Consider the following 19,892-nt stretch of genomic DNA (forward strand, 5'->3'; position numbering starts at 1 on the left):
ATTCCTTTCAGTCTGGTTTCAGGCCTGGGTACAGCACTGAAACCGCTTTGGTCGCACTGATCGATGATCTCTGGCGGGCTAGGGATAGAGGGCATACCTCTATCCTGGTGCTTCTTGACCTCTCAGCGGCTTTCGATACCATCGACCATGGTATCCTTCTGCGACATCTGGAAGAGGTGGGAGTGAGAGGCACCGTTTTACGGTGGTTCTCCTCTTACCTCTCCGGTAGGTCACAGTCGGCGTTGGTCGGGGGACAGAGGTCGACCCCTAGGCCCCTCAAATGTGGGGTGCCGCAGTGTTCGGTCCTGTCCCCCCTTCTATTCAACATCTACATGAAGCCGCTGGGTGAGATCATACGACGGCACGGGATAAAGTACCATCAATATAAAGATGATACACAATTGTATCTATCTGCCCCGTGCCAGCTCAGTGTAGCGACGGACGTGATGTGCTGATGCCTGGAAGCTGTCAGGATCTGGATGGGGATGAACAAATTGGTACTCAATCCTGATAAAACCGAGTGGCTTTGGATGTTGCCCCCGAAGGACAGTTCAGACAGTCCATCCTTGATCCTGGGGGGTGAAAATTTACACCCCTCAGAGAGGGCCCGCAATTTGGGGGTCCTCCTGGATTCACAGCTGACACTGGAACACCATCTGTTGGCTGTGACCAGGGGGGCCTTTGCCCAGATTCGCCTGGTACACCAATTGCAGCCCTACTTGGACCGGGGGGCACTTCAAACGGTCACTCATGCCCTTGTCACCTCAAGGCTCGATTATTGCAATGCGCTCTACATGGGCTACCCTTGAAAAGCGTTTGGAGACTACACCTAGTCCAGAATGCAGCTGCGCGAGCGATATTGGGTGTACCGAGATACACCCATATTACACCTGTCCTCTGCGAGCTGCACTGGCTGCCAATTGGTCTCCGGATGCAATTCAAGGTGTTGGTTATTACCTTTAAAGCCCTACATGGCTTAGGACCAGCCTATCTGCGAGACCGCTTACTGCCACACACCTCCCAACGGCCGATAAGATCCCACAGGGTGGGCCTCCTTCGGATGCAGTCAGCCGGACAGTGTCGGCTGGCGGGCCCCTGGAGGAGAGCCTTCTCTGTGGCTGCTCCGACCCTGTGGAATCAACTACCCCCAGAGGTCCGGACCTTACCCACTCTCATGGCCTTCAGGAAAGCTGTTAAAACCTGGCTGTTCCGGCAGGCCTGGGGCTGTTGACCTTATTGTTAAGGTCCAGCCCCAATTAGAACGTATGTGTGTTGTGAATTTTAAACTATTCTTTTATTTTGCTTTTCTTTTTTCTTCTTTTGTTGTAAGCCGCCCGGAGTCCTCCGGGATTGGGCGGCCTATAAATTTAATAAATAATAATAATTTAATAAATAATAATGAAATTGATATTATAACCTCTGTAATGATGGAGAAGACACAAAAGAAAATATTTATTGTTTTTGCTGTACCCATTTTTTTACATCCCCCCAAAACTGGAAAACTCTTCAGTGACAAAGAACTTGAACTATTTTTTTCAACAATACATTTCCCCCCCTATAGGAATCCAATACAATTTTGTACAGAGACCATCAGCAATTCAGTTTGTATCATTCAAAGTGCATATAGTTAAAAGCATGCAATAAGAAAATAATTTCATATATTGCAAGCCGTATTAATAAAGGCAGTAGCAACTAAATATTAACCAACAACAACTTTTCAGACCTATCAAGAACTCTCAAGTCTATTTTTTCTCCCTTTTTTGCTGCTGAAGCAATAAAAAGGGGAAAACCAACATCCAAATGATCTTGTTTATGGTGGTTAAATAAGCTGCATGTGCTTAATCCGTTAGAGTTTAATGAATTTATGACTTGCTTTGGAATTTGACAAGGGCCATAAAAGAGTAATTAACATTTATCAGCGTGTTTGCTCCGCCTGCACACACCCTCCTCCTCTTGGCCCCTCTCATGGCAGTGTCGGGCACCATAGAGACATATAAAAGCGATCAATTAATTTTTAATAATCTCAGGGAAAGATTGTAGAATTGCAGTATGAACTCTGGGAGTGTCAATAAACATGCCGAAGGTCATCTACTTTCTTCCTCTATCTATATGCTTGTCAGTAAAGTGGTTGGAGGGGAGGGCAGAGGAGAATGGGACACACATATCAAAACCTGCCATGGGAATAGATGATGGAGCAATCCATCCCAACTACTCATCCAATCACTTTACCTCATTGGCTAATATGTAGTCCTTTATTCTAAACTGAACAGGAAGCATACCCAATTTCTACTATATCTGTAAATTACTAGTTTCAAAGTTGTCTATACAATTGCCCAAAATATTATATGCATTAAAGGCCTTTGACTAGCCTAATTACAATATAAAAATGATACTCCCCCAGCATCTTCATTCTGCTATGTCCCTATGGCACCCTTTTTATCTTGTTTCTAGTCATACGTAAAGACACATCCACACAACTTTCTCTAGAATGAGAATGTCCTAACAACACTCCCCTGAGCAAGTTTCAGCCAGAGGCCATGTTTAGGCACTTAGCTACTCAAATGATGTTTTCCATTATATTATTGCTTCCATGCAACCAATGTAGGGTGCATTGATGAGAAGAGGGGAGGCAATTTGCTATAACAAAGTGCCTAGTGCCTCTGTCACTGGGGTCCTGACTCTCTCCCTTCTTTCCAGTCTCTGACCATTGCACACACCATCCATTCTTGTTTCATCTGACAACGCGCTCATTCTCCTTTTTAAGTTATTTTTTGAGTGGTTAGGAATACTTTGAAAGGTGATGGTTTGTCTACTTGGCCTATGTCTGCGATGGCGAACCTGTGGCACGTGTGCAAGAGCTGGCATGCAGAGCCCTCTCTGTGGGCACGCGCGCCATTGTCAGCTGATCTTCTGGTTTCAGGTTGTCTTCACGGGCACCAGAACACTGAAAAATGGTCTGAAGGTGGAAAACGGCCTGAAAATGGCCAAAACCAGCCGGAAAACAGCTAAAAATAGGAATGCACACCCCCGCCAGCTGGTCTTCAGGTTTCTAACACTCCGGTGCATACACAAGCACGCGCATTCTGGTTTGGGCACTCAGTGCCGAAAAGTTTAGCCATCACTGGCCTATGTCATCAACAGCACATCTAAAAGTATAGCATGCGAATTGGTGAAGGCCTTGTAGGAAGTGGATAACATTATTAGCCAGACTGCGAATCAAATTGCCAATCACATCTCTTATTGTTCATATATGAATCAGCAGTAAAGAGAACTCAAGCTTTGAGTGCACTGTGGGTGCACTTTGGATACATGTTGGTTTCTTGTCAGCTCTATCAGGGGGTGACAGTATGCCAATTCTGTGGATTCCACCCAAGACAGCCTTAAGTCATCCATGCACCAGTATTATAGTACTGCTTTGTCTTATTTCAACTACATCCAAGGGCAGCCTCAATGTGTACAAAGCCTATTAAGGTATGTTAGCCATTACCAAGGAAGAAAGTCAAAAGTCTGAAGTAACTGGATTCGAACTGGTAGATGTGACAGCAAATTCTATAACATCCAAGACAAGTGGATAGTATTTGAAATGGAATATCAGTGAAAGACATAAGGCTTTTACTCAGAATTTCAGATTGCATTTTTAACTATCAAGACAATCTGGAGAAAATTCCAGATGGTGAAAAGGAAAATTAGGCATTTCAGAGGATCACAGTAATAGTAGGATTTAACTGTGTTTTGGTAATATATAACATCCAGTTATTGCTTCTCCCAGTCAGCAAACATGCGTTGAAGTAGACTAGGATAGCTGCTCCTGTCATACAAAACTTTTTTAAAAATTCCTTCCAGTTGCCATAAAAGAGGCTGGAAGATTTTTACTCTGTTCCCAGCTCCTGCTTTAAAAAAAAAAACCAAATCTGTAATTTTTAAAATCTGCACTGGCTTAAAAAAAAAAAAAAATCTCCAGATGGACCTAAAAAAAAAAAAATCCCTAGTGTGTGCCCACAATTGGCACTACTACTGGCAGACTCATGGGTTTAACCACAGTTATTTCTTTCTGTCCTTTTTTCATCACCTCTGTGTGATCTGAGGGTGGTGAAAACTGAGACAGAGGTGGGAGTTCCTGGAGAGATCCCCTTTTTACAGGAAAAGAATCAACTAATTGCCCAGATGCTAGGCTCATATCACAGGGGAATTAATTGACGAAATTAGCAATTGAATTGAGCCCCAAATACAGTTTGTCTATTTGGGGGAAAAAATCTAGCATTCTTTCAGTTATTTAAGGAAGTTATCAACATGGATTAAATAACTCGTATGGAAACCCTCCCCCTAACACACACACACACAGGGATGCTACATACATACCAAATTTTAATGTTAATGTTAATTTTTAATGACACTTTATTTATAAATTATATTATATTGGATAGCCCTCTTTGAGCCAGGAGGATGGTTTAGAAATATGAAATATAAATAAATTAATGGTATAATTACATATCATATGAGTAGGGCCAATATATATAATTCGAACTGATTATAGCCTGTCATTCATTTAGAATGTCTGAACAATGGAAATACAACAATAACAACAAAGGTTAATTTGCAGTAGAAGCAAGGAAATATGGAACAGGGGAAAAAAAGAAGAGGCTTTTCTATGCTATGCTAGTAATCCTTATATAAAGTATCCTTTCCCCCTTAAAATTTAGAAATATTTTTCAAAAAGCCAGGTAAATGACCATTGGCTTACCTGAAGGGTCATTTTCAGGGCGCTGCAAGAGAGTCCAAGCAAGGGTTAAATACAGCCAATCTGCCGAGAACTGAATTGAAACTTTAAGCCACGCCTCTGGTGCTGACTATCTTCAGATTTTTTCAATGAAGGTGTGGAATTGTTGCGCGCTGAGAAGTTCAACAATAATTCCAAAAGGAACCATATCCAACATAGGCACAAATCCGACTGGAACTGCGGACGCCTGTACTGAAACCAGTGGAACCAGACCCCAGGGTGGGGTTGGACTCTCCTTCGCAGTGCCCTGAAAACGACCCTTCAGGTAAGCCAATGATCATTTTCCAGGGCGCTGCTCTGGAGAGTCCAAGCAAGGGACATACCCAAGCACTAGGGCGGGAAGCAGTCATGTTCAGGGTCTCTCCGCTGGTATGAATGCCCTGAAGAACTCGCCTCCCAAAGGCCCCTTCCGCCGAGGCAAACTTGTCCAACTTGTAATTCCAAACAAATGGAGATAACGAAGTCCAAGTGGCCGCCCTACAAATCTCCTCAATCGGCGCTGTGTCGCCAAGGCTGCCGTGGTGGTGGCACTCCTAGTAGAATGTACTGTGATATGGCTAGGCACAGGTTTGGACTGCAGAACATGAGCGAGGGCAATGCAGGCCCTCAACCACTGTCCGATAGTAAAGGAGGAAACTTTCCGGCCCTGGGAGGCCAGTTGGAAAGAAACGAAGAGCGATTTGGAACGGCGAAAAACAACCGTGGCTTGATATATCTGCAGAGCATCCTGCGGACATCGAGCATATGCCAACGCTTCTCCCTCGGGTGCCTGGGATGCGGGCAAAAATCTGGGAAAATGACCTCCTGGGCCCGATGAAACCAGGAGTTGATCTTGGGGATGAACTTTGGGAACAGTCGAAGGACCACCCTGTCCTGTTTTATCAAACACAAGTCCTCTCGAATCGATAGGGCTGCCAGCTCTGAGATACGCTGCGCAGAAGTGATGGCGATCAAAAAGGCGGTCTTAAAGGTCAAATGCTTAATGCTGGCCGAACGAAGTGGTTCAAATGGAAAACCGATCAGAGCGCAGAGAACAACGTTAAGGTCCCATGAGGGATATCTGTGGACCACCGGGGGCCTCAGATTGGTTGTGCCCCTCAGAAAGCTATGTATAGTAGGAGGACGTCCAAGGGAGGAGTGTTCGTCAGGCACAAGTATCGTGGAGATTGCGGCCACCTGACGTCGCAGAGTGTTGGGCGCTAGTCCCTTGTCAAGTCCATCTTGCAAGAAGTCCAGGATGATGGGAATCATGGCCGAAGTCGCAGATACCTCGTGGGAGGTGCACCAGGCAGCGAATGACCTCCAGGTGGCATTGTAGATCCGGGCTTTGGAGGGATGCCTGGATGTTGTAGATGACCTTGGTTCAAGAGGTTGCCCCTGCTTAGGAGATCCCTCTCAAGTGCTAGACAGCCAGTTGCAGCCACTGGGGTTCTGGGTGTTGAAGGGCCCCCTGGTTGAGGGAAATCTCATGCGGCGGGATCTGCCAAGGAGGGTCGATGGACTCACCAGATCGGCAAACCAGGTTCCCCTGGGCCAGAACAGTGCCACAAGCAAGACCTCCGCTGCCTCCAATAGGATCTTCCAGATGACTCTGGAAAGGAGAGGTAATGGCAGGAGCGCATACAACAGTCCCCGCGGACATGGGCAGTGCAAGGTGTTGACTCCCTCGGCCTGCGGACCGTGAAACCTCATGAAGAACCTGGGAAGGTGTGTGTTGGCCGGGGTGGCAAACAGATCAACTAGCGGACAGCCAAACCTCTGGGACAGGCATTGGAATAGAAGCAGATGTAGTCACCACTCCGAGTGGTCAACCGTGGCCTTGCTCAGCAATCTGCCTGGCTGTTGCTTGCTCCAGAAATGTGCTCCGCCTGTATCAACAGATGTTTCTCCGCCCACTGACCTAGGGTGTAGGCTTCTGCCATTACGGATCTGGAGCGAGTGCCCCGCTGGTGGTTGATATGCGCCTTTGTCGCTACATTGTCCATTAGCACTCTCGCGTGATGGCCCTGTATGTTGAGGCAGAAATGGAGGAGGGCCAATCTGACAGCTCTCAGCTCCAGCCACTTCATGCTGTGAGAGGCCTCAGCTGAAGACTACCTGCCCTGCATGAGTTGATTGTGGAGATGGGCTCCCCAGCCATAAAGGCTGCCGTCCGTTGTGATGATGAGACCTGCTGGTTCCCTGAACGGAGTGCCCCTCACTAGGGCTGGAGACAGCCACCACCTGAGGGTGTGATGTACCTTCAGGGAGACCGGTACCAACCTCATCAAGCTGCTTTCGTTGGCCCTCTGGTAGGGCAGCAGGAGCCACTGCAAGGGACGAGAATGGAGTCTTGCCCACGGGACGATGGACAGGCACGATATCATCTTGCCTAGGAGTTGCGACAACTGCATGACCTTGGCGTGAGGGGACCGCTGCACCTGTAAGATCCTATCTTTGAGGCTCGCTATCCGCTCTGGGGACAGGAAGACCTGGCAGGTGACGGTGTCAATGATGGCGCCCAGATGTTGCAACCTTGGTTGAAGATGACTTTTGTCCGAACTTATGGAGAAGCCGTGGTCCTGGAGGACCTCCATGGTGTACCTGAGGTCTTGGATCACCTGCTTTGGCTATGACGACTGGATGAGGACGTCGTCTAGGTAGCAATGGAGTCACGCAGGACGAGATCTGAAAAAAGCTGCCACTGCTGCAAGGAGCTTTGTAAACGTCCTGGGGGCTGATGACAGGCCGAATGGCAAGGCCCAGTACTGGTAGTGGCGGCTGGCATAAATGAATCTCAGGTACCTGCGGTGAGTTTTACGAATGGGTACGTGGAGGTAGGCCTCTTTGAGATCTATGGATGTCAAGATGTCTCCTGACCTGATGCAGCCCAGGATGGACTGTAGGGACTGCATCTTGAATCTCCGGTAAGTTATATGATAATTTAATCTTTTTAGATCTAGAATTCCCCTGCACTCCCCGGAGCTTTTGGGGATCAGGAACAGAATGGAGTAGAATCCTGTTCCTTCCTGACCTGGTGAAACCGGTTCTATGGCTCTGATGTCCCTGAGATGTCTGATCTCCTGTTCCATGAAAGCCTTTTTGACAGGACACAAAGGGGTGTGACAGCGGATGAAGTGTCGGGGGGGGAGGGAGAGAAATTCTAAGGTGAGACCCAAGTGGATTGTCTGTAGGACCCACTGGTCCGACGTGATCTGCTCCCATTGGGCGTGGAATAACTGAAGACGTCCTCCTATGGGAGCTGACCGTTGGTGGTCACTTGTATCTTTTGAAAGGTCAGGAACCAGACCCCCTCAAAAGGGACACATGGAGAAATTCTGCTGGAGACCTCTGTCGCGAAATGGCTGATGGTCCTGGGACCGATCACCCTGCTGTGAGTATGGCTGATGGAAAGAAGCAGAGCTGGAGGAAGGCTCCGTGTTCCGAAAGGGCTGTCTACTGTAGGAGTTGGAGCCCTTCCGGTCGGATTTCTTGGTGACCGATGGAATCACCTTCTTTTTGTCCTTATTTTCTACTAGGACTGGGTCCAGTACCTCCCCGAAAAGCTTGTCCCCTTTAAAGGGGGCCGAGACAAGCTTCCACTTGGAACACATGCCAACATTCCAGTGCCTGAGCCACAAGAGACGCCTAGTAGTGACATTGGACACCAAGGCCTGGGAGGCAAATTTGGCTGCACTCAGGGTGGCATCAGCAGTGTACTCAGTAGCCGCCATAATCTTATTGACAACCTGCCTTAATTTGGTATCTCCGGCCAGAAGCTTGGTCAGCAACTGTCTCAACCAGAGAAGGGCAGCCCTAGAAAGGAAGGACGCAGAGACGGACGTTTTAATCGCCCAAGCCACTGCCTGGTGGATTTTATGGCAGGCGTTCTTTGTTTTATTGTCCTCTGCCTTGAGTCCCTCCAGTAAATCGGGGGGGGGGGGAGTACAGAGGATGAGGTAAGGGCTGCCACAGGAGGATCAATGGGAGGTAATTTAAGCAAGTCCTCCAGACTGGCATCTACCATGTACAACCTCTTATCATTGCTACTGGGAGTAGCAAGGGTGGCTGGTTGTGCCCATTGCTTTTGAACCACATTCAGAAAGAGCTTGGGAACTGGCACTATCTCTTGGGCCGACACAGGCTCTTCAAATAGGTCCCCAGATAGATCGTCTTGATCGTTAATCACCTGATCTGGGGGGATAGACCCTAAGCGGGTCAAGACCTTTGCCTTATTCAAGATGGTTTTGAAGTTGGCTAGCTTAAATAACACCCCCGCCCCCGCAAAACAGGCTTTTTGGATGTGACCCCTTCGTTCCCAGAAAACTCAGGTTCCTGCCTAGGTAGGATGTCTTCTTCCTCCCAGTCAGAATCCTCACTGGCCAGAGAGGAATGTGGAGACTGAGAAGGCTGGGTGAAGGATGCTTCTCTAGGAGCATCTTGGGGCTGGAAATGTCGGGTCTTGAGTGGGCGCTTGCCTTGCTGCAGCATGCCTGCCTCTATGCCCTGGGATATAGCCCTGTTAATGACCTCCTCCATTTCTGCTGAAAGGTTAGGGCCTTGGTCCTCAATGAGTCGAACCCCTGGAATGGGTCGCGGCTGCTGGGGTGCAAAGGGGCCCATGGGAACAGGCCCTTCCTCCAGGTCTGAAGGATAGGTGAAGAGATCAGCCTGGTCAACCAATGACGGGCCTGGAGAAGCTGCCATGGCAAGGGAAGCAGTGGGAGAAATCTCCTGGCCCTCCTCATCACTATCGGAGACGGGTTGCCTCTGATCTGTTTGAACCTCCATGGAGGGCTCCACTGGAGACACCGATTGGGAGGTTTGGGCCTGCTGCTGAGCTTTGGAAAAGTGCTTCTCCAAAGCCTTCTGGTGACGGATGGCATCCTTATCCGGGCCTGAGCCATGTTTGGGTCCAGGCCTAGACTAGGGTTTGCTGCCCCTGATGGCTTCCTGGGCAGCCCTGCCGGCTTGCCTGGAGAAAGCTCTGAAAGAGGGCCCAAGCTGCTCTGAATTCTCAGGGATCTGATCTGCCATGGCTGAAAGGTTGGGGTCTAACTGAAACAGGCAGGGACTACCTCCACTCACCACCTTCACAGTTGCCGACCGCGGACCCAAGCACTCAGAAGAGAGACACAGAAGGTCACTGAGATCAGATCCAGCCAAGCAGGAATGCGGTGCGAGCGTTAGCAGTTCCCAGCACCTTGCAGGTCAGGTAAGGAGGCGACCTAAGTAAGCCATGATCCTTTGCCACACTAATCTGATGGTTTCACTAGATTAGGAGCCAAATCGCTGGTCAAACTGGACAAAGAGTCTCCACGCGGCTACCTGCAACGAGTCAGGCGACCAGGCAGCTGCGAAAATGTGCTCAGAAGCGAAACTGGTGAAAACAAAATGGCGGACAGAACTTCCTGTTTCCCAAATTGGCCGCTGCACCAGTCATGCAACTTAAATTGGCCGCTGGAACTAAATAGGAGCCCTGAAGAGCCATGCCAAATGCCGGCTTCTGCAAAGTGTGGACAGCGGCAACGGAGCCTTCAGCCGGGGTCCCCACCGCAGCAGGGGTGCTGCAACAGCGCTGGCGTCGGCACTCTGACCCACGCGCCTCCCACAACAGCGGACTGTGGCCCTACAGCGCCCAAGCGAAACCAGGACACCAGGAGGACCAAAAAGGTGAACAAATAGCCAAATTGAAAAGATAGGAATTTTCCCTCACCAAGCCTGCTCTTGATGAACACATTAAGGAAACTTTTCCTACTTTTAACTCTAGGAGAGTCCAATTGGAGAGAAACTTGAAAGCACGTCCACTGGGCTAGCTGAATTGAAAAAAACTGAAGATAGTCAGCACCAGAGCTGTGGCTTAAAGTTTCAATTCAGTTCTGGGCAGATTGGCTGTATTTAACCCTTGCTTAGACTCTCCAGAGCAGCGCCCTGGAAAAATTCTAATTCTATACTGAACAATGATCGCAGAGATGTTCATAATTTAGATGTATGGGTCCAAGTAATGGGTCCAATCAATCCAGGACTCTGAGGCTGTGGTTTTTCTAAGAGATCCATTTTATTGGGTTTATCATATAGGACAGCAATGGTGAACCTTTTTTGGCTCAAGTGCCATAAGCAGGGGGTTGTGCGCAGGGGTGCCACACCCATAATGCAATGCGTGACCCTCCCCAGTGCGCATGCACGAATAGCAGGCTCCCCCTCCATTTTTTGCATGCTTTTTTCGCCCTCCCCAGGCTCCAGAGGCTTTATAGGAGCCTGGGGAGGGAGAAAACAGCCTCCCCTGCCTCCCCCGGAGGCGCTCCGGAGCCTTCAGGGACCTTCAGGAGGATTCCCTGAAGGCTCCGGAGGATTAAAAACAGCCCTATGAGCAAACTGGAAGTCCGTTCCCAAACTTCCGGTTTGCCCATAGGGTCATTTTTTTGCACTCTGGAGGCTTCAGGGAAGCTCCTGAAGCCTCCGGAGGGCCTCCAGGAGTGGGTGGGGAAGGCTGTTTTCGCCCTCCCCAGGCTCCTATAAAGCCTCTGGAGCCTGGGGAGGGCGAAAAATGACTTTAGAAAAGGCTGAACTCAGAGAAGGGAGGGAGGGAGAAAAGAAAGGGAAAATAAGGTGGTGTTACAACAGGAGGAAGAGATGGTAAACAAAGCAACCCAAACTGTATATTATAACCTATTAAATGAAATAATAAATGTATAAGAATGATAAATGTTAAAACAATTGTAACCAAATGACATGCTGTATGTAATGATCGGGTTTTTTTGTGTTTTTTTTTTCTTGTTTTTTTATTGTTGTGTGTATGTGTTGTTTATGTAATAAAAAAAATTATATTAAAAAAAGAAGAAAAGGCTGAACTCAGCTGGCCAGCGTGCGCATGCGCGCTGGCCAGCTGACAGGACAACACCTCGCGTGCCCTGACAAATGGCTCCGCGTGCCACCTGTATCATGCGTGCCATAGGTTCGCCATCCCGGATATAGGCACATTCAAATGTGGCTTAATGTCAAGGCTCTGACTCCTGACTCCAAGCAAGCCAGCTACTTGGGATTCCTCAGGACATGGCATCTGGTGTGAAGACAATTTTGGTGATCAGCAATGAAAAAGAACAAAAAGATACGAAAATATGTTCAAATGTGCCGATATGATATACCCAATAAAATAGATCTTTGAGAAAAACCACAGCCTCAGAGTCCTGGATTGATTTGGCCCATTACTCAGAAACATGACATTAGAGATATGAGCTACAAATTTTACAGAGCAGGTACATAATCCTACTGGCATTCATTAATGATTACTGTAAGATCCAGGATGAAACATTTGTCTGACCCAACGAAAGTGACTCTTTCATTTTCATTTCTCACCTAGTATTCTAAGGATAATTTTTAAGTGATTTTCATCCATAACTTTTAGCAACTACCCATTTCTGCTTATAATGAAACTTTTCCCCTAAAACTAAGGATATACAGTATTAACTACCCTTGATAAAACAATGACAGATTTGTTCTCAGCAATTTTCAATCAAAAGCTATAGTATAGGTTAGTAGTGATACTTTAAATATATTGTATCTTTTTATTCCTTAACTATATTTTTTATTACTGCCCTAATATCATCTACGCAAATTGATGAGGCTTCTACTGTTTTTCCAAAATATCCCACAACAGTAATAAAAATAAATAAACACTTACAGAGGGGGAAAGTTAACGCCATGCGCTGGCTGGCCCCCACGGACACTGGTGGCCCTCCTTGGCTGTCGCTTCTATCTGGCAATCAATTGACAAGAAATTGAGATTATGAGATATGACAATCACCATCAGAAGGGAGACAATCAATCAACTGACTACTATAACTGAGCAAGTGACATTTAACAATAGAGATTTTCCAAATTTAGTTGCTATCATGGGATTAGATATCAAAAACTGCAGTTTTAGTCTTATAAAGAACACACAAAAAGAATTGCTGTAAATACACTGTTTTTTATAGATCCTGATACTTAATATTTTCTCACAAGGAACAACATACAATATAATGAGATTAGGAAAGAGGAATGTAGAAATAATGTACAAGTGTTATATATTGAACTGTGGAATAATGCTGCACAGTATTTTAGAAATATGCAGAAGCATAAATATAGCACCTGTATACAACTCTTTAAAGCTGCTGGCCCCACAATCCCACAGAAGACCTAAATGTTTTAAAGAGATGTAGACAGATGTTACTTTCACACCTTTGTACTGGTCAATGTAACTGTTCTATGTTATTCCCAAAGCACTGTAATGTTTTACTGTAGAATTTATTTAAAGAAAGCTAAATGCTGTTAAACCATCTCACTGAATAGGCACCATATTTTCACACGTAGGCAACCTTGAGGTTATATTTATTTATTTGCTTTATATATTTTCTTCTGTCAGGAGCCCAAGGAAGATTATCTACATCCTCATCCCATTTTCTTCCACAAGATAGGATGGGTCAGCCCGCAAATGACTGGCTCAAAAGCATTGAGTGAATTTCCAGGGCTAAAGGTGGATCTGAACCTGGATATCCGTGTCCAAATCTGATGTGTTAACCCAGTGTTTCTCAATCTGTGGTTCACAGATCCTTTGGGGGGGGGGGGGAGCTGCAAGCGAAGGCTTGGAGAAATGTTATGATTTAAATCTTAGATTAAGTCTTGGTGGTCTGTGGCTATGATCCATGGGCATAAAAATGGGGCCCGGGGTGAAAAAATAGTTGAGTACCACTGCTTTAACCACTATATCAGCATGGTTCTATTCCTTTCCAGAGCAACAGCTATTAATCAGCTACTCATCCTCTTACAAAATCAGACAAGGTTACAGTTTTACAAATCAATTTGAATCCAGTTCATATTTTGTTTCCCAGAAATTTTTAATTACTGAAATGTCTCTTGCAAAGTGCCTTCATAAATGTTGTTTGTTCACACATAACTCATGCTTGCAATTTGGTATAAAACTTGACCTGATGAGAATCCTAACTTGATCATTGCAAAGAACTGGAAACAGTCTACAAAAATCAAAGAGAACATTGGGAAGTTTTAGCAGACCGAAACAATTAATCTTTTTTGCCTATTTTCTTGCTTCTACCATTCCCTCTCTCATCTTCCTGTCTTTTTCAGCTTCTAACATATCATTCAACAGAATTCTCCTGATCAATCAAATTCATACATTTATATTTTAATTGAAATGTTTACATCCTTCAAGGTTACATTAAATATCTAGGTTTTGTATGATTAATACTAACTTTCCCCATTGCTTCTTCAATTGAAAAATGGTAGTTTCCTTAAACAATATAAGGGAGGAAAGAGACAATAATTTGGCATGTGTGATATACTAGCTATGTGCCCTTAACTTTAAAAAGTAATGTAAATCTGAATATTCTACTTAAACCACTTCATCCTATCCTAAATAAATAAAAACAAAAAGTATTGATTAATGTACAGCTAATCTCTTAAAAACTATCCAGTGTAGAAACTGCGCCCTGGAATTAAATTTTTTCATTATTTAACTTGCAAAAATTACATTAATTGTCAAGACCATTAGTTAGAAATAAATCAGAATGGAATATTTTAAATATTCTCCAGTCCTCTATAATTGTAAAAACAAATCTCAATACATTTGTAGCAATTTTCAAAGTAAATTATTCCAGTATTGAACTTCTATATGACTATTAAAGCTGTTTTGTTTAAACATGAATATGAGAATCATGATTTGTTAACACTGTTTTCTTAGATTTGGGCAGAGCTACCATTTATATATGAGTTTTGTTGTTGTTTTGGCTTGAGAAGAATTTGCTTTCTTAACCCAATTAATTACCCAATTAATTTCTTTGTTTTGGGATTGTGGACAATTTGTCTTTTTGGCATTTATTACTATAAACCACCTAGAATCTTAGGAGGTGGGCAGTATTTGTATTTGTATACTTTATTTGTATGCCGCCCTTTTCCCTGAGGGGACTCAGGGCGGCTCACATTTCTGGGGGAGGGGAAGACAAACAAGTTACAACAAGAAGACAGTACATTGTTAAAAAAAGCACAACAGTCATACCATTCGGGTGGGGTTAAAGTCATTAGCCCCAGGCCTGCTGGGACAGCCAGATTTTAAGGGCAGCGCGGAAGGTCTGGAGGGTGGTGAGGGTCCGGATCTCCATGGGGAGTTCGTTCCAGAGGGTCGGAGCAGCCACCGAGAAGGCTCTCCTCCGGGTAGTCGCCAGTCGGCATTGGCCGGCGGATGGAATTCGGAGGAGGCCTAATCTATGCGATCTTATTGGTCTAGTGGAGGTAATTGGCAGTAGGCGGTCTCTCAAGTATGTAAATATCCAGATTTCATTCATTCATTAGTTAACATACAAAAAATCTGAGCTGGCCCAATTTACCAGCTTTGCCTTTAGAAATAATGCATTGGTTGTAAGTGCTATTAGGATACTTAATTGAGGAAATGAATGGTTTATAGTAGTTCAGACTAAATCAAGCAAAACAAATCAAACCTGAAAGAGATATGATTCAGTTGCTGAACACTGGCCAAAACCTGCCTATACTAGATACAGTTTGCTAGGTTTATACAACTGAAAGAGACAACATCTACGTTAATGAGGTTCTGATGTTGTCCTTCTATAGATGGGTCTAGTTAGTACAATATAGACAAACATACAGATGAAGCTGACATTTCAACATTCCATGATGCACCCATCAATGGCTGATATTCTTGCTAGATCGCAGAATTGTTATCCACACAGTCCCATTGTTGTAAAGAGCAACTTAGGAATCATTTCCAGACACTATACTGTACATGTGCACAGCCTGTTGCATAACAAACCAAGGTCCCATTTCCTGTTCCCCCAGAACCGTTAAAACCTCACAAACCACTAGGAAGAACTGTTTCCTGCAGGTGTCCCAGGAACATGAATCACACCTTGTCAAAATGCTGGGTATGAACCAATGGAACAAGATCCTTCAAAAAGTAGATACATCTTGCAGTCTTTGTCCATGCATAACTTTCTAACTTGCTTATCTACATCCTGATCAGGAAAGGGTTAAATGAGTATTAATCAGACACTTTCAAGAAGCTTTGAACACTCATCCAAATATTATAAAAAATGCCTTTAATCATCTAATAGCCCAAACAGGGAAGTGATGGATGGGCTGATCTTTGCCTGAACAGATGAGCCTGGGGATGTGGGCTTACAGGAGATGGGAAAAGAGACGATGACACTTTTCCTTCCTCCCTCGCTGCTTGGAGCAGTTAGAAATATGAGGTCACCCAGCAAGAGATGATAACACATTAAGGGCTCTTGAGAGATTGGCCTGTCAGCCTTGTTAGGAAGAGGCAATTGGGGCTGACTGTATAATTAAAGGCTGGAGAAAACCATAACTCACAGCAGTTTAGACAGCAATGAAGGGACTTTATCCACTACAGTCTTTTCTGTTTGGAAAAAACACCTCAGTAGAAGTGATCTTAGTTCAGTGTAGTTTGGGCCTCAGTGAGGTGCTCTTAATGAATTGCAAATCTGCAATTTCAATTGCAGTCTTTCTGCATCAAGTTTTGCAAATATGAATTTGTCAGACAAAGCTACTACATTATTGGGTGAAGAAAAACAAGCCAAGGTCAGGACTAAGGATTATTCAAATAGCATGACTTATAATAGGAATCGTAGGCCTAATTGAAAATCACCAGATTATTTTGCTATATGCCTAAACCTTGTCCTAACGTATGAATCCAACTGGTATGTCTGAATTACTTCCAAAAGTAGTTGTTTGATGCAGACCACATACCCCTGAAAAAAATGTTTATAAGCTCTGTCTGCTTATTATGAATTAAAAGCATCCTCCAACAGATCAGTTCTGTTAGTAATGAAATTGTAGAATTCCTGTTCCTCAGTACAGAGAATGGTGACAGTTTCTCACTGTATACTCATAAGGTATAGAAGATAGCAAGTTTGGTACACTGTTGCTATATTACTATAAATTAATATATGAATAGTTTCTTAACGGAAGTAAAGAAAAGAAGAGGACAATCAGCAGGAAGCTGGATAGACTTTGTTAACGTGGCAATTAATACACCATTAGAAGCGTGAAGGATCAAGTTAGAAACAGATCATCATGGAGAAAGTCAACAATGATGTGACAGAACATAATCGATCAGTTCACTTAAAAGAACACTGAACTTCCTTGGGATATTAAGGATTTATTGAACTAAATCTCTCTCTATAATACTCTGAACAGTAAACGCTCTACTTATCTCACTTGAATCTTACTGATGGCATTCCAATGATGGCAGTATTTCATGTAATCTCTGGACTACAGTTGGAGACAAGATATTAGACACTACTTCATAGTCCTCCCCTCTCTCAGTATTTTTACAGTGGAATCTATGTTTCAATGAACTTGATTCTGCAATTCCCTTTGGCAGTCTATTGTTTCATAAACCATGATGATGATGAACACTGAAGCTCAAAAGCAGTAATACTCTTGCTTCTTGTTTCTCTACCATTCAATTTTTAGAATCACATCATTGTTTGCACGATTCTGATTTTTGTAGGTAGAGACATAATGGACTCTGAATACTTTTTCCAAGTCTTTCATTGCTATTTTGCCAAGTATTAGTCTACCACAGGAATGTCAAACTGATGTCGTCACGGCAGCATCAAGTGACATATCACAACTTTTCCCCTTTGCTAAACTGGGCATGGATGTGGCCAGCATGTGATATTTAATCCTTTTTTCACTGTGCTCCTTAATTTCCATTACTAGAACTTGAAGATCATTTACATTTTCAGCTATCAGAATAGTGTCGCTTGCATAGTACAGGCTACTAATCTTTCTTTCACTAAAGGGGATGTATGGGGAACTCATCAAATTTGCAGATGACACCAAGCTGGCAGGAATAGCCAACACTCCAGAAGATAGGCTTAAGATACAGAAGGTTCTTGACAGACTTGAACATTGGGCACTATCTAAAAAAATGAAATTCAATGGCGGGAAAAAATAATGTTCTACATTTAGGCAAGAAAAACCAATAGCATAGATCAGTGATGGCGAACCCTTTTTGGCTCACATGCCAAAAGCGAGGGGGAGTGCAGGGGGGTCATGCATGGGCATGCCACACCCATAATGCTATGCGCACAACCACAGTGTGCATGCACTCTGGACTAGCACTCCCCCCCCCCATTTTCGGCATGCTTTTTTCACTCTCCCCAGGCTCCAGAGGCTTTATAGGAGCCTGGGGAGAGTGAAAGCAGCCTCAGCCCCCGGAGGCCCTCCGGAGGCTTCAGGAGCTTCCATGAAGCCTCCGGAGCGTGAAAAACCAGCCCTACGGGCAAACTGGAAGTTTGGGAACAGACTTCTGGTTTGCTCGTAGGGCTCCAGGAGGCTTCCCTGAAGGCTCCGGAGGGCAAAAAATGACCCTACGAGCAAACCGGAAGTTACTTCCAGGTTGCTCTAGGGCTGGTTTTAGCCCTCCAGAGCCTTCAAGGGCCTCCTGAGGACTCCTGAATGCTCCAGAGGGCTAAAATCAGCCCTACAAGCAAGCCGGAAGTCCGTTCCTGAACTTCCGGTTGGACCGTAGGGCGGTTTTTCATGCTCCAGAGACTTCGGGGAAGCCTCCGGAGGGCGAAAAATGGCCTCAAAAGAAGGCCAAAGTCAGCTGGCCAGCTTGTGAATGTGCTCTGGCCAGCTGACAGGGCAATGCCTCACGTGCCCTGACAAATGGCCCCGTGTGCCACCTGTGACACGCGTGCCATAGGTTCGCCATCACGGGCATAGATGATACTTGGCTCAATAGTAATAACTGTGAGAGGAGTCTTGGCGTCCTAGTAGACAATCATTTAAATATGAGCCAGCAATGTGCTGCAGCTGCCAAAAAAGCCAACACAGTGCTAGACTGCATAAACAGAAGGAAGAATCAAGTTCACGTGAAGTGTTAATACCACTTTATAATGCCTTGGTAAGGTCACACTTGCAATATTGCATCCAGTTTTCGTCACCACGATGTAAAAAAGATGTTGAGACTCTAGAAGGAGTGCAGAGAAGAGCAACAAAGACGATTAGGGGACTTATAAAACATATAAAGAACGACTGCTGGAATTGGATATGTCTAATGAACAGAAGGACTAGAGGTGACATGATAGCAGTGTTCCAATATCTCAGGGGTTGCCACAAAGAAGAGGGAGTCAAGCTATTGTTCAAAGCACCTGAAGACAGGACAAAAAGCAATAAGTGGAAAGTAATCAAGGAGAGAAGCAACCTAGAGGTTTCTCTGAGGAGAAATTTCCTGACAGAACAATTAATAAGTGGAACAACTTGCCTCCAGACATTGTGAATGCTCCAATACTGGAAGTTTTTAAGAAGAGATTGGACAACCATTTTTCTGAAATGACGACTGAGCAGGGAGCTGAACTAGAAGACCTCCAATGTCTCTTCACACTCTTGTCATTCTATTCTATTCTAATTTAAACCATGCCTACATGCATCCAGTCTAGCTTTCCTTGATACATATTCAATATATAAACCGAATAAATAACTGAAGCGTATGCAACTTGTGTCACTTCTCATATACCTAGAACCAGTCTGTTTCACAGCATTCTATCTGGACTATGCCTTCCTGACCTTTGTATAGATTTTGTAGGACGACAGTAAGATGTTCTGAGATTCTCATTTTTCTCAGGACATTTCACAGCTTGACATAATTGACATTAACTGAAGGCCTTTCTATAATCAATGAAACACATATTGATTTATTTTTGGCAATTCTTTGGTTTTCTCAATTATCTAGCATGCATCAGCACTACGAAATCCTATTATTACAATTGCTAGTATGCTCAGAAACCGATTTTTGCAATAGAATTTTCAAAACCTTGCCAGCATATTCTATTTCTATACTTTGCCTTATTCATTGAACAGCTGTATCTGGTCAGTAAAGATTTGACTTGTTTTCAGCTACCGTATATACTCAAGTATAAGCCGAGTTTTTCAGCCCACTTTTTGGGCTGAAAAAAGCCGCCTCGGCTTATACTCGAGTCAGTGAAAAATTTGCCCGAAATGGAGGAGAAAAAGGGGCGGGGCCATGCTGCTGGGTGACGCTCGTGAATGGCCCGGTGCCCCTTTTTCTCCTCCATTTCATGACCCAGTGGAAGTT

At 44.7% G+C, this 19,892-nt stretch overlaps 1 protein-coding gene across 3 annotated transcripts in view; it reads right to left on the minus strand.

Moving 5' to 3' along the window:
- The window catches only part of RNF220 (ring finger protein 220), a 402,605-nt gene that overhangs the window by 255,134 nt on the left and 127,579 nt on the right, over positions 1 to 19,892 (minus strand). Inside the window, exon 2 of one of the 3 annotated variants that reach the window (XM_032218004.1) lies at positions 12,438 to 12,512. The exons of the other annotated variants lie outside the window; for them this stretch is intronic. Within the exon in view, the coding sequence (XP_032073895.1) occupies positions 12,438 to 12,512 (75 nt within the window). The remainder of the gene's footprint in view (positions 1 to 12,437; positions 12,513 to 19,892) is intronic. 3 annotated transcript variants of the gene reach the window in all.

This window comes from Thamnophis elegans, chromosome 5 (genome assembly GCF_009769535.1).
Source record: "Thamnophis elegans isolate rThaEle1 chromosome 5, rThaEle1.pri, whole genome shotgun sequence".
Classification (NCBI taxonomy): domain Eukaryota; kingdom Metazoa; phylum Chordata; class Lepidosauria; order Squamata; family Colubridae; genus Thamnophis; species Thamnophis elegans.